General features: G+C 36.8%; 1 protein-coding gene across 9 annotated transcripts in view; it reads right to left on the bottom strand.

Moving 5' to 3' along the window:
• LOC105728198 (contactin-4) overlaps window positions 1–15672 on the bottom strand; it is a 973166-nt gene that overhangs the window by 506441 nt on the left and 451053 nt on the right. For all 9 annotated transcript variants that reach the window (XM_064361938.1, XM_064361945.1, XM_064361939.1 and 6 more), the window contains one exon: window positions 450–592. In XM_064361938.1, the coding sequence (XP_064218008.1) occupies window positions 450–504 (55 nt within the window). In that variant the 5' untranslated portion in view covers window positions 505–592. The remainder of the gene's footprint in view (window positions 1–449; window positions 593–15672) is intronic.

The following is a 15672-nucleotide window of genomic DNA, read 5'->3' as shown; positions in this document are numbered from 1 at the left end:
GTAGTACATTGAAATGAGAGTTGGTATCAGAAGATGGAGTGATATCAACAAAGACATTGAAAGAGCTATCCAGATAAACTTCCATCCACCGAAATGAAAGTAGGCAATACTCCAGACTACATTATCAGTTTTACTGCCCCATATCTCTGTGCAAATGGGCACTGGGATGAGCAAAAGTAACAACTTGCAAACAAAATTATGGCTCAAACGACTCTAAAAGGACCAGATAGACAGGTGAAACATCAGTGTCTATCTCTGGATACAACACCATGAAAAGAGTCACTAAAAGACCATCAGGAAGGTATATTCAACAGTGTCAGCAAATGCTAGTCATAGTAGCTTACACTCTTGTGATTTCATCATTGCCATCTAAAGTGAAGGCCCACTTTTGAATTAGTGTGAAATACAGTGGCATTTCTAAATCAAAAAGTTTTAAAATGACACTCTACCTGCAAGGCACAACATGAATGATTGCAGTACCAGCAGTTCCCATGGCAACCTCATCTTCAGTTTCCGAGGTCAAAGGGAGTTTCAAGTCCAATAATAAGTGAATAGAATCGCTGCTTCTTTTAAGTTTTGTATAACCTTTAATCTGTAGGAAAGAAGACACATTACAATGAGATTTGGGAGTATTTCTCCTTGTGGTCTCTGCAAGTTTATCTTTACTTGAATATAAATAGAACTCACTTGTGGGAAAGTACCATTGGAGGAGAAGAGAGGAACATGTTAAATTATTAAGATAAAGCAAATAAGCCTCCTATTCTTTTCTTGCAAATAATACTCGGGCAGGAATTGGAGCTGAGGTGTTCCTGTGGCTACTGAGTAAAGACAAGTACAGTTTCTGATTAGACATAAACCAACCTGAAGGCAGGGGAATGGAGTATGCTTTGCAAGGTCCCTCTGTGTCCAGACTCCATTCTTATTTATTTTCCAATCAGAAATTAAAAAAAAAAAAACAAATACAGAACTGCCACAGAACAAGATAGGGTTTATACTGGTGGACTTCAGGTAGAAATTTCCAATTTTACTAATGGAGTTATATCGTGGGGGAAAATTTTGACTACCCCATTGATTCAAATATTTCTTTCCCTTTGCCACATGCTTCACTTCTAACATGCCATAGAAATATGCAGCTCCAGTGCCTAGTTAGAGAAATCCAACCGGCTATCAGTAGCTGCCTACTAGGTTCATTTGGATAAATCCAGAACATGATTAGGGACACTAACGCTTCTGTTAGCCAGGAATGTTGAATTAGGAGAATTCTGCAGTAAAGAGAGGCTACTCATTACCTTTACCAAAAGCTTTTTAAGTAACTGAGTGAAGCTGTGGGACACTGTCATACTGGGGAATGTAGGCATGTCCTTGCTTAAGGGAACAGGTGCCCTTAGCTCAAGCAGATGGGTAATGTGGAACACAGATCCAGGGTTGGAGGGGCATCCACAACTTTTCAAAGAAAAGTTGAAAATATTGCTGTATTTTGAAAATATCCTAAAGTTTAGGTATTGAAAATTAGTTTAAAATACTTTTTAAGGCCAGTTGTGGTAGCTCACACCTATAATCCCAGAACTTTGGAAGGCCAAGATGTAAGGATCACTTGAGGCAAGGAGTTCAAGACCAGCCTGGGCAACATAGCAAGACCCTCACCTTTACAAAAAAATATAAAAATCAGCCTGGCATGGTGGTGCATGCCTGTAGTCCAAATTACTCAGGCGGCTAAGACAGAAGGATTACTTCAACCCAGGAGTTCAAGGCTGTAGTAAGCCATAATCATTCCACTGCATCGCAGCCTGGGCAACAGAAAGAGACCGTGTCTTAAAAGAAAAAAAAAAATTTAAACATTGCATGACTCAAGTAAAGCCAAATTGCCCTCTGGTGCTGAAGGATTGCAACATGAAGTTAGTGAAACAGAACTCTCACTGTGGTTCCTCTCAGCTGCTCATCTCTTCTTCTATCCTGCCAGCATGCCATGTGTGAATGCATATATGAAGCATCTTCTGCTTGCCAGACACAAGGTGAAGCACTGGACCCACTCAAAAAGAACAAGACACCACCTTTACCCTCTAGAGTGTCTTTCTCTAGTAAGGGCTCTTACTCACAATTTCATATAATTGCAATATGATATGCCGTTATCAAGGAAGGAGGAAACTTTTCGTTTGGGAATCCTCATAAAGGAGGTGAGCTCCCTCTGGGGTCTGAAAAATGAGCAGGACGCTACCCAGTCATCAGTTAATCAAATAAACCAGAAATCTAGGGAAGTGGGAGACCTGCCTTCTATTTACAACTCTGGCAGAAACTTGTTATGTGTCCTGGCTAGTCCACCGCATCCAACCTCTCTCAGAATCTTGTTTCAAGGGAAACCTTCTGGTTAAATAAATGAAACTCCTTTGAAAACTCCACAGCATCCTACACTGCCAGATATTACTGTGGTCTCAATGTGTTATTTTAGCTTTCATTTTAAAAATATATTACATTTAGATTACTTTTAAATTGACAAATACATGTATATATTTATGGTATGCAAAGTGATGTTTTGATATACGTATCCACTGTGGGAACCCCAATATTTTTAAGCTGAAAATAACTTGGAGTTTCTCATCTTACTCCCACTATAAGAAAAACACTGTGAGCAAACACAGGCTTACATGAAAACATGGACCAAGAAAGGCTACTTAATAATGGGCTCTTAGCGTTAATTTAAACCATGTGATCACTGCAAAGCCTGTATGTTTACCAGGAAGCTAATAGAAAATGAACAACCATCATTAGAGAACTTGCCTTTCTTTTGTGCCCTTAAATAACTGAGTTTCTGATAAAGCTAGACTTAATATGTTGTGAAGACAAAAGGGACTCTTAACTTCTGATCTGCTGATGTGGCAGAAAGCCGACAGTATCTCTAATTGGATATGTTCAGATACTCTTCTGACATGCATGGTGATTAGGCCATTTTAGATAAACAGGATGTGCTGATCAATGAAAACTATTAATGTCTTAAGCAAATGATCAGGGTATTAATAATTAATTTTGTGAGAGAAATGTCATCTCAGACCTCAGGATTGATCTACAATGTTAAGCAGTTTCTTGAAGCAATTAAAATTAGCTTAGGAAATGTATCCAATTACATGATAAAGATTTAGTTCATGATATGTTACTATTTACAGTGCATGTTCTATTAAGGGCTATAGATTTTTAAGGATGGAGAAGTTCAAGAAACCTATTGGCATTTATTTACATTCAGGAAGGTAAGGTTCACCCTCGCTAATCAGAAATAATGGGGTTGTGGACAGTAATTTGTCAGTGGGCAGTGGTAATCAAAGCATCAGCTTTTCTGAAGGGAGCTGAAGATTCATGGATCTCATGTGGTACTCTGGTGCAGGATACAAAGTTTCATAATTTCCATTTTTCTGTCAGAGCCAGAAAGAAAGCTGCAGGATGAGCCAAGAGTTATGGTGGCAATAGATTTCCCCTGCAGCTGTGAGCTCTCTCTGGCTTATCCAAAGGTGGCTGTAGCAAAGGTAGTGTACTCAGCACTCATTTTGAGATCCTGCCCAAGGATGAGAGTCATAAATCCTGGAAAGGAAGTCACACAATGAAACAGGCCTCGGTTACTTTCTCTCACTGAGCCAGGAGGAGATGAATAACTAAGAATTATACAAGGTGTTTTTTTTCACATTCATGCACAGAACAAAACTTCCCTCAACCCTTCAAACAATTCTCATACTGACAGTCATACTGAAGACCTCAGTACAAAGTGCTGAAAGCAAAAGCATGAATCAGTTTTCCCTTAAGAGTCCTGGTTTCCAAGAATCTACATCCAGGGCTTCATCATGTATTTATCTGTTTTGGGCACTCTGCTGGATTAAAATTTTGCTGGTATCCAAATAGTACTAATTCAGCTCAACAAAAAAAGTAATTGTGTGTACCATGTGGCAGGGACAGTGCTAGGTGTTGGGTATGCAGAGGTTAGGGAAGTGTGGGTCTTGTCCTCAAGGAGCTCACAGTTTTACTTGGCAAGAGGTACTAATAAACCAGTAATTATAATTTGGAGCAAGGTGTGTAGTAAGTCTATTAAGAACAAGGTGTTAAGGAAGCAAAAGATTATCACTGAACTGAGCTGGGAGGTAGGATAGGGCAGGAGTTTCAAGAAAGCTCCCCAAAGGGGCCACCAGTTTGAACTGATTTATAAAGAATAAATAAGAGGAAGGAAGGGCATTCTGAGCCAAGTGACTTGGAAAACAAACTGGCAAGAAGCTGTGAGAACATTCAAGTTATAGCAGTGCAAGATAATGAAAAGCATAGTCTGCTGAGTCTAACTTGTGCCCTATTCCTAGACTTCCCATTCTCCAGCTGTGTGGTCCAGCTGTGAAATAGCAGCAACGTACATATGTGCCCAGCTCATGGTAAGGATTAGTGAGATTGCATGAAAGGCACTGAGCTCAGGTATTGGCACAAAGTTGAAACCTCATAACTATCCCTGTTAAAGACAGCACAGCACAGCCTGAGTTTGGGAGTTACGGGCTGAGGGGGAAAGAGGCTGGAAGGTAAATCACGAGCCTGGTCTCCTGTCATCTTTGAATGTGTATTAAAGATTCTAGGCTTGATTCTGAAGGCCATGAGGAGGGTGAGAATGACTTTCAACAGGGGAAGGACCTAAATAGATTTGATTTTTCTGTATGAAGATCTGTTTAAAATGCAATCCCCCAAGGCACACAATATATATATTTACCATTTTGCTTTTCTCCTCTAGTTAGCAAGTTAACTACATCTCTAATTACTAAGTATACTTCCAATAAAATATGTTTTTCAAGGCCTCATGGCAGCAAGACAGAGTGGGAAAACATGGATTCATGCACACTGAGCTCTTCCTGGATTTGCCACAAATTATCTAACTTTGGGAAAGCCACTTAATCTCTGTAAACATGTTTGTTTGTTTGTAGGTTAGGGATCATGCCAGAGCCCTATCTTCCTCACAAGTGTACTGTGAAAGTCAACTGGCTTGTTTTGTGAGTATTAATTATCATCATTTAAACTTAGATTCAAATTCTACCTTTTGGACCCCGCCAAAGAGATTTTTAACTCTATGAAGGTAGAAATCTTTGTATTCTTGATTGATGTTTAAGAGGCACATAGAATAGTGAACCACCAGAACAGGCGGCCAATCAATAGCTGATACGTAAAGGAAAGAATAAAGGTAGCTAACTTATTTTGTGGACCTATCATGTGATCTTACATTCACTTCTCATTTAATCTTTATAACATGGCTGGGAGTCAGGCATCTTCATCCTCTTTAAAATTACAACTTTGGAAATTAGAATATGAGAGGCTATGAAACTTGTCCAAGGTTAAATATCTAGAAATCAGTAGAGCCAGTATTTAAATCTATGTCTTCACACTTCAAATACTGAACTTATTTCTAAAGATAATGAACTCTTTTATAAAAGTAACGTATCTTTTAAAGTGTGACATAACATTCTGATCATGACTCTTTTCTAACTTTTCATGTTGTCCTTCTGCAGAAATAAAGCCAGATGCCAGTAAGATAAGGTGCATAATCTGTAATATTTATAATGTAAAGGATAGCACAGGTTTCAGAGCTGAGACTTTATCAGAAGGCTACGTTTCACTAGTGTTAATTCAGAAGTCTTTGTGATAGCATAACTGTTAATAAGTTTCTTTCCTCTAAGTGAAGAACAACAAACATTTGTTTTCTTCTAATTATTACTTAGAGTGCTACCCTTCTTAAGGCAGAGATTTTCTAAAATGGATCATCCCTAGTTCCCATTTGTAGAGTTGAGAGTTTCCTAACTCTACAAGTAGCTAATGAGGGGTACAGTCAATCACAATGGTGAGGAAGCAGGGAACAGAAATGAAAACAATAGAGAAAATAGGCTTCCTCAGAAAGCGATATGCCAATAACTTTAGAGGAAGATGGTATACAGTCAAATCTTAATGTTCAATCAGTCAATAGATATTTGCTGAGTGCCCATTATTCAATTGGTAAAATGTAAAATATAAAGAGCTTCGGGTCAAGGTCTCTCCCCACAAGGATATTATAACTCTATTGGATAGAAAAGATTATTGACCATACAAGATAGTTTAAGTTGGTATGTCAAATGAGTAGTACAGATCATCTATACTTCCTGTGATTATGGTAGCTAGCGTATAGGTTATTCTTAGACAATAAAAATTCATATCACATCAGTCAATCAAATTAACTTGCTAGATTTTCTCCTTCCACCAGCTTTATACTGTATCTAGCAGTAAAAACAGATTTTCATTCCTATAGGTTGGAATTGGAGATTCCAATTCCTACTTCACTGGAGATTGGAGTAAGTAGTCTGCCAGGAATGGTGGGAAAATGCGTGTTGCTTGGTTTCTCTCACTGGATTATTTGTCCCAAGCATCTGAAAATGTGAATAGAACAGTGCAAAAGAAAAGACGACATAAGAGACCTGGATAATATATTTTGGAAGCTACAAATATTGAACAAGAGGCAGACATGTGTAAGAGGGGATCCCTTATTTAGAACATACTCACCTACCCAATGGCCAATTTAGACACCATTTCCATCATAAGACCACATTAAAGAGGACCTTGAGGAATGATGAAGGGTCAGCTAAGGTATACAGTTGCTCCCCATTTTAAAAGACTTTCTACTTGTGATTTTTCTAACCATAAATACAATGATTATATTAGGCAGAAATCCTCTGGAATAAAAACCATGTAGCTAATTTATCATCTTACTTACTGAACATCCTTACTTACTTACATCCTTAACTTACTGAAGGATCTCTTACATAGTCTGAGAGTCCACACTTATGCAGATTAATTTGGAGAAGTCTTTCATTGAAATTTCTTGAGGTATATACCTACTGCTAATTTCTCAATATACTTTCCCCTTATAGAAAACCTTATTCTACTTTGATGTTGGACCTTTATATTTTGCTACTGAGAAGACCCTTTTTCAAAAAACTGTAGTAACCTCAATAATCACAATGATATTTCAAAAGATCACTGGGATAAGATTCAGAATAACTGGGTTCCAGGTTCAGTGCTGTTATTTGCTTGCTGGACAAGTTTCTTCAGAAATAGAAGAGAGGACTGGACCAGATTGTTTTTAAGGATTCTTGAAACTTTTAATTACTTTGTTCTATAAGAAGGTTATATATGCCAAAGATATTTAAGTAGTTAAATGAAGTAGTGACTATGTTTTTGTCATCCCCAGAGTCATTTAAGGCTTGTAACAATTTTTTGGATTATATCATTTTCCCATTCATCAAAGTTGCTTCAGATATATTGCTTTTAAATTCTATGTATTACACTGTTACTGAAAATTTAATCCCAAGCCACAAGTCCATATCCATTATCCCAAAGCCTTCACTAAGTAACTACTTATTATAATTCTTTTAAAAGTTTTATTTAATTTTTACTTTTATTAAGGGAATGTTTGAACATAGCTTAAATACTAGCAGTTAGCCAAAGGGAAATATTGTTCAGGGGCAACAAGCTGTTTTTCTGGTAAGTAGTTTAATAATAATAATTTGAAAAAATAACATGTTTATACTACTATTTCTTGATGTTTTTGTCTTATGTATTATTAATTTCTGTAATGAATGATGATATTCAGCTCTCTTACATAATCACTCCCAGTGACAGACATGCATACACAAACACAAACATGCCTTGCTTCACTGTTGTCCAAACTTACTTATAGAACATAATTTGGTTATTTGTTAGCTGAGCTTGAGAGTATACTGCTTTTATTTCCTTTTTTTTAATAGTACTTGTTTTTTTCTGAGTTAATAATTTCCTCTTTAATAACAAGTTTCTAAGTATAAACCATAAATTCATTGTAAACATTCTATCATAGCTAATGCTTTCAATATTTTCAAACACACCTTATAATCCATCAGTTTTAATAAGCATTATTTATTTAGGACATATAGATATTTAATACTTGAACAATTCAGTTGAAAAACAGATTCAAAAGGTTCTAGTCTTCTAATATTGTTCAGTTAAAAACAGAAGAGCCATGTATTCACAGCTATAATTTTTTTCACAATTATCCATATATATGAAGCTTATGTATTTGTGAGAGTATACAGTACAATGTAGTAAATCAGCAACATAAAAGTGTATGTGATTAAGCTGGTAAACAATGCTGGAGATAATGTAATGGTAAAATATAGTACAAAACAACTTGGGAAATGACAAACAATAGATACCATTTACAGAGCACTTACTACATAGTAGTCTCTGTATTATGTATTAACTCATATAATCTTTAAAACAACCTTAAAGGTAGACAACAATATTATTTTCATTTTGTGGGTTAACTAAATTAGAGTTAATAAGTAATAGATAGGATTTCTGATTTTCCCCCCAAGTTTATTGTATATTTTATGCAGACATGCATTCTTTTTATGTATAGTTTGATGAGATTTCAAAAGCTTATACAGTCATACAACCACCATCACCATCATGATGTAGAATATTTCTATCACTCCCAAAATTAACCCTCAGAATGCTTACAAAATACTGGTGAAAATGTAAATTTGTTCAGCCACTGTGGAAAGCAGTTTGGAGATTTCTTAAAGAACTTAAAATGGAACTACCATTTGACCCAGAAATCCTATTACTAGGTATATACCCAGAGGAAAATAAATAGGGCTGGGCACAGTGGCTCACACCTGTAATCCCCGCACTTTCAGAAGCTGGGGCAGGGGACTGTTTCAGTCCAGGACTTCGAGACCAGCCTGGGCAATACAGTGGGGTACCATCTCTACAAAAAAATTTGAAAAGTTAGCCAGACATAGTGGCTCCTTCCTGTAGTCCCAGTTACTTGCAAGGCTAAGGTGGGAGGATTGTTGGAGCTCACTATTTGGAGGCTGCAAAGAGCCAAGATCGTGCCACTGTGCTTTAGCAGGGGTGACAGCGTAAGACCCTGTCTCAAAAACCAGAAAGAAAGAAAAATAAATAGTTCTACCAAAAAAGACATGGTACTATTAATGGTCATGGAATCAACTTAGGTGTCCATCAATGGTGGATTAGATAAAGAAAATGTGGTACATACACATCATGGAATACTATGCAGTTATAAAAATGAATGAAATCATGTTCTTTGCAGCAACATGGATGCACTGGAGGCCATTATCCTAAGCAAATTAATGCAGGAACAGAAAAAAAAAAAACCTGCATGACCTCACTTACAAGTGGGAGCTAAATATTGCATATCCAGGGACATAAAGATGGGAACAATAGACACTGGGGACTACTAGAACAAGGAGAGAGGGAGGGGAAGAAGTGATGAAAATTGCTTATTGGGTTCTATGCTTACTACTTGGGTGATAGGATCATTCATACCCTTAATTTCAGCATCACACCGGATATAACAAGCTCACACATGTACACTCTGAATCTAAAATACAAGTTGAGATTATTTAAAATAAATGAACTCTGAAAGTTTGATTTAAGAGTATAGATACTTAAACACTCTGTTGAATTTCTCCCAAATAGTTCAATGTAGCCTTATTATTAGAACAGCAGGCAACTGTAGTTTCTATAAAATATATGGTGTTTTCATCTCACATTTAGATTCCTCCTCAGATACTTCTCCTTTCTTTACAATGTCATTCCCATGTTATTACACTCTCATTACAATAAAAACAAGAACAAAACTAGATCATAGTTCAAGACGGGAAAATACATGTCACCTCCACTCCTCCTTCCCACTCCTACAGAAAACAATGCTAATTGACTATGGCACTCTTTGCTGCTTAGCCCCAAGGGCAGCCCCAGAATCCTTTCAACATGGCATTTCAAGTAGACATGACAAAATTAATACAGGTTGCAAGCAAAATAAAAATTCCTTTGCTTCCCTATGGCAGTTGAGATCACTGGCTTTAGAATCACACAAGCCAGGTTTAAATCCCACCTCTACCATTTAGCTATTGTTCTTGGGCAAGTCATTTAACCTCTGTTAGCCTCACTTTCCTCTTTGGTAAAGTGACAGTGAAGTTACAGGGTTGTTGAAAGGAATATGAGAAAAACTTTTTCATGAGAAAAAGTTGACTATGGTTTTGAGTCAGCAAACTTGCTGGAAAAACAAGAGAGGCAAGCAGTGGAAGGATCTGGTTCTGGGAGCCCGCAAATACAGGGAGCACATTGTGCCAAAGGTGGAAATCCATGACCCCTTAGATTCCCCACTGCACATTAGAGGAGAGTGGATGCAAGGGACTTGGGAGAAATTACAATCCCCAGAAACCCCACTCTTACCCATCCATGCTTTCTGGGTACTGGGAGTAAACTTTGCAAACTCTTTTTAAGCTTGTATCACCAGAGCAGGAAAGAAAGATTTCTTAGCAATCATCTCACGTTTGTTTTCCTTCTGCCCTCTGGTGTGCTGCAGAGTGCCAATTCTGCTAACCTCCCAAATAAATCACTGTTAATGAAGCATGCTGCACATACAGACAGCAACAGGCATTTTTTAATCACCTAAACTAAAGAAGAGCTAAAGGTAAGCACAAAACACTCTAATACCTAATATATTAGGTGTCAAATTTAAAGTGGAAAGAAACGTGTGACTTTCAGGGCTTTTACTTGAATACACTAAGTGGGAAGCTTACTAGTACATTCATCATTATGCACAGCTTGCCGATTGCTCGGACAGTCAAATCAGAAAATCAGATAACTGGCAGCCTAAAAGGGAGTCTGTATCTCCTTAATCAGAAGCAGAAATAAGATTTCAAACATAAAAAGCCCTATAATGGGCTCTACCAAAATAGGGGGTTAAATAAAATCAACTATGACACTCTATTCTTAACTCACATTAGTGACGGAACTTTTAGTAACTGATATACAGTATGACATAGCAGTGAATAAGATAGAATCTGCCCTCATGGAGATTATTTTATTATATGGGGTGGGGGATGACAATATAATACTCTAAGAGGGCTGCAACAGTGGACAAATGCAACAATATCAGTCCAAAATATAAATGGTCTTTGCAGATAGACTTAAGTTCAAGTCTTAAACTTGTATTGTTTTAGGCAAGTTATTTCTGATCCTCCAATTTTATATCCATAAAATGGAGATAGTGAGCCTACTTCATAAGTTTACAGAGAAGTCTATAAGATAATGCAAGTAAAATGGTCACCACAATAATGCAAAAGCAACATAAGCAACATAATCTTAATATGGGTGTTGTTTTACTTGGAACTCAGAAGTCACTCTCTTAAAATAAGTGGAGTTGGCCATGCACGGTGGCTCACATTTGTAATCTCAAAATTTTGGGAAGCCAAAGCAGGTGGATTACTTGAGCCCAGAAATTTGAGACCAGCCTGAGTAAGATGGTGAAACCCCATCTCTACTAAAAATACAAACAATTAGCTGGGTGTGATGGTGCACTCCTGCAGTCCCAGATACTCTGGAGGCTGAAGTGGGAGAATCACCTAAGCCTGGGAAATCGAGGCTGCAGTGAGCCGTAATTGTGTCACTACACTCCAGCCTGGGTGATGGGAGTAGGACCCTGTCTTAAAAAAAAGAAGAAAATAATAATAATAATAATAACAAAATAAGTGGAAGTTGGAACAGGAAACCACCCTACTTTTTAGCTAAGCTATAATATGGGATCTTCCATTTCATGTAATGATAAATAAACTGTGTTCAAGATCCCATGCCATTATATATTTATAGCTAAATATTAGAACATTCATCTGAAAATATTTTTTGGACATATGCAATACATCAGGTACAGTACAAATAAGCACTGGGTATCATGGTAAAGTTGAATCCTGCTATCATAGAGCTTGAATTCTTCTGCCTTTTCTAGGTTTATTTGTCTATGAATATGTACTCTACACCTCGTATCATCATGCTTTAGTCCATGACTACATGCAGATGGTGGGATATTTCCATATCATTTGACAAATACTATTGAATTCTTATTTGGTATAAAATTGTTTTCCAGAAGCTTCCTGCAAATTAAACCAAACTATTTATGCAAGCCTCACCTCCATTTTCTTGTCTTTTCCACCCAAATCTGGGTCTCAGACATGAAAGATGATAAAGTGATAAAAATGACAAGCTGGGTTTTCTTTCCTTGAGTACGTCCCATGGGTCAGTTGCAATACGAAGGTTTTAGACAGATTACTAAATGCTTACAATAACTTGAGGAGGTAGACATATTTTAGTATACCTTTCCCTACCTACTTACTTCTAGATCTGTAAGTGGCCAATCTCCTCCCAGTGTATTGTGTGAGGGCTGATAGCAGGGACATTAAAAAATAAAAATAGAGTAGAAAGCCAGTAAATCACTTTGCAAAATTTGCCATTCTCTGCAGTGGTGGGGATACTTCATTATCAGATACAAACTAATACGACAGAATTATGGCACATGGATCCAGAAGCCTTAGTATGTCAAGGGACTTTTTTCCCTCTTATATGAAGAGCAGAAACTATGAATGTGACAGTTTTTAAAAAATTATTTATTGTCCTTTTCAGTGGGTAGTTATCCATCTAGTTAGTACAATAGCCTGTTAGAGAGCAAGTGATAAATGTGTTCTTTGTTTAATCAGGCTGACTTAGGCCAAATCGAGCAAACACTAACTGGTTCTGAGAGAACCAGATTTCAGGCCTGTCCTGCCACATATATAACAGATGTCTCTGTAGTTCTGGGTGTGAAAATGAGTACACGCTGCCAATCTACTTTTAACCATTCTATTTATGTTCTTATTTAAAATGAGATAGAGTGATCATTTCCAGTTATATAGTGACTTTTATCCAAAAATCTCCAAAGGACAGCACATTAATTCTTATTACACTCATTGAGATGAGGGTTAGTGTTACAGTATAATAATTTTTAGGCAGGGAAACTGAGGCATAAGAGATAATATTGAATACATCATATTTAGGAAAAGAATTTACATGTCTTTGTCTAAAGTTAATGTGGGAAAATACTAATATCAGGGTGGGAAAACTCAGTAGACTCCATATTAACCAAATAGTCAAAATTAGTATCACTAGTGATAAGACATACTGGTCTCATGTGCTCTTTGATAGGGAGCATTGAGAGGGACACAATACTCTTCTGTGGTATCTTGCCAGCAATGCATGACCTCGATAAAATAATAGTAAACATAAGACAATTGAGTAACATTCTACAACATAATTGACTAGTAGTTTTCAAAAGCGCCAGGATCTCAAAAGGCAGGCAAAGGCTTAGGAGCTGGCACAGACTCAAGACGAGTAAGGAGAAATGAATGCGATAAACATTGCGAGATTGTGGATTGCAGCCTGGACATTATGGAAAAACTGGTAAACTCCTAATAATGTGTTATTTAGTTAGCGTGTTATACCAATGTCACCTTCCTGACATTAAACTGAACTATACTTATGTATGATAGTATGACATTGATCATACTATACTTATGTACGAAATTAACAATAGTAGAATCAGAGTGAAGGGCATATGGAAACGCTGACATTTTTGCAACTTTTCTGCAAGTATATAATTATTTTAAAATAAAGCCAATGCTGCATAAATAATATCCTAGTCTGAAAATCAGACTTTTAAATGTCTTTTTGTTTTTACATCAGTGGAGCTATCCTCCTTGAAAGATATGTACATACAACATGCCATTGCAGGTATTATATTTATAGTTTGCAGCATCATTTCCAGAAAAAGTTCAAGGATCATAAAAATTTACCCACAGAAGACAAGATAGTCATAGAAAAAAATTATGTGAAAAAATAAATTCTGAATTCCCAAGATGTAATCAATATAATCAATGATGTTACTTTGTTATAATTTAATTAAAATTAGAATGCTGAATAGTCAAACTTAGGTATGAAAAGAACCAAGGTTACTATGCATATTAATGAAGAAAAAAGCAAAGCCAGGATTTTGTACTTCCTGTATGCTAAAAATGCAGCATGCCGATTTCCCCCAAATTTCTTATTTACTACTAGCGTAAGCTCCTTGCAATGCAATGTGAGATCTATGTAAAGAAAGATAAAAATATAAAAGTGGGAATAACTGTTAACACTACATTTTTACTTTTGTTTATGTCTTTTCCTGACATCAAATTTCCTCCTTGAATTAGCAGTCTAGGCTATTGGTAGGAGAAACTGTAGTAATTTTAGTGATCTGTGGAAACTAAAAAATAGTTGAATCATCTACAGAAAAAAAATCTGAGGATGGAATCCTAATTAGTGATAACAGGAATTTTGAGACTAAGGCTATTTCAGAGATCTGGCAAAGGACAAAGGAAAAACATAAATAGTTTAAGTTACTTCAGGAAAATTCAGTGTAATGATTTGTTAAAGATCCATGCCTACATACAGTTTCTCTTTTCTTGCCTACCAGCCCCTCCCTTACTGTATCTTAGCTGTAAGTTTCAAGACAGCATCTTCAAGTTTAGAAAAAAAACTTTGTCCCATTTCTTTTTAACATCTGACCCTCTACCAACAATCAGAACAGCCACTAATTAAAAACTACACACATCCTTAACTTCAGACTTCAGAAGTTGTGTTTCTAAGCAATGTTGAGTAGACATTCCTCATATTGTTAGAATACAAGAAAAATACAGAAATCACATTTACAAATAATATATATATTATATACATATATTTAATGTGATTTTATGCATGTATGTTTGTGTGTGTATATGTGCTTGTATATACACATATATAAAATATACCAGGACCCAGCTGTTAACAGCATGATTTATTCTGTGGAAGAAAAAGGCTTATAAAAAACCTATTTCACATCTGTTTAAGTGCTGCAGTAGCTAGACTGGATAAAGTGTGCATATTTCATATATTGTAAACACAGCATTATGCTGCATTCTGATTGAGGATAACTTCCTAAAATATCTCATGCATTTGTAAGTAAACCATACAGGTTCACAAGAACAGGCAGGGTGTGTAATTAAATGTTTGTATATTTATATGCCCACCAGTTCTGCTGTCTTAAAACAGACCTTAAGGTGAGGCTCTTCTTGGTTAATTGCTTTTGTCAAGGAAAATGCCCAGGTTTGCCTCCACATTTCCTTCAGGTATAAAACTCAGGATAGCCTCTTGGTGTCAATTTTTGTTTTGCTATAAATACATAATAAAGTCTCATTTGAAGTTTAAAAAAAAAATCTCTAAAATTATTCACTCTTTATAATTTTTCCAATATCCCCCAAACGGAAAGACAGTTTTTTTGTTTTGTTTTGTTTTTGACATGGAGTCCCGCTCTGTAGCCCAGGCTGGAGTGCAGTGGCATGATCTCTGCTCACTGAAACCTCTGCCACTTGGATCCCAGTTTAAGTGATTCTCCTGCCTCAGCTTCCTAAATAATTGGGCTTACAGGCATGTGCCACCACGCCCAGCTAATTTTTGTATTTTTAGTAGAGACAGGGTTTCACCATGTTGGGCAGGTTGATGTTGAACTCCTGTCCTCATGATCTGCCCGCCTCAGCCTCCCAAAGTGCTGAAATTACAGATGTGAGCCACCACGCCTATCCGGAAAGGCAGTTGAATGTTTACACTAGCAAACAGCTGGTTTCAAGGAAAGAAAAACCACGTAGCTCTTGGTTTCTTGTCCTAAGGTAGGAATCTTGAGAGGACCTTATCTAAGAGATGAACCTGGGATAATAGGTTACCCATGGCAGATTACCTGAGAAAGCTTCA

Source organism: Aotus nancymaae, unplaced genomic scaffold (genome assembly GCF_030222135.1).
Source record: "Aotus nancymaae isolate 86718 unplaced genomic scaffold, 86718_ANA_hifiasm-v0.15.2.pri h1tg000046l, whole genome shotgun sequence".
NCBI lineage: Eukaryota > Metazoa > Chordata > Mammalia > Primates > Aotidae > Aotus > Aotus nancymaae.
The sequence above is the reverse complement of the archived record's forward strand: the minus strand, read 5'-3'. Positions and strand labels throughout refer to the sequence as shown.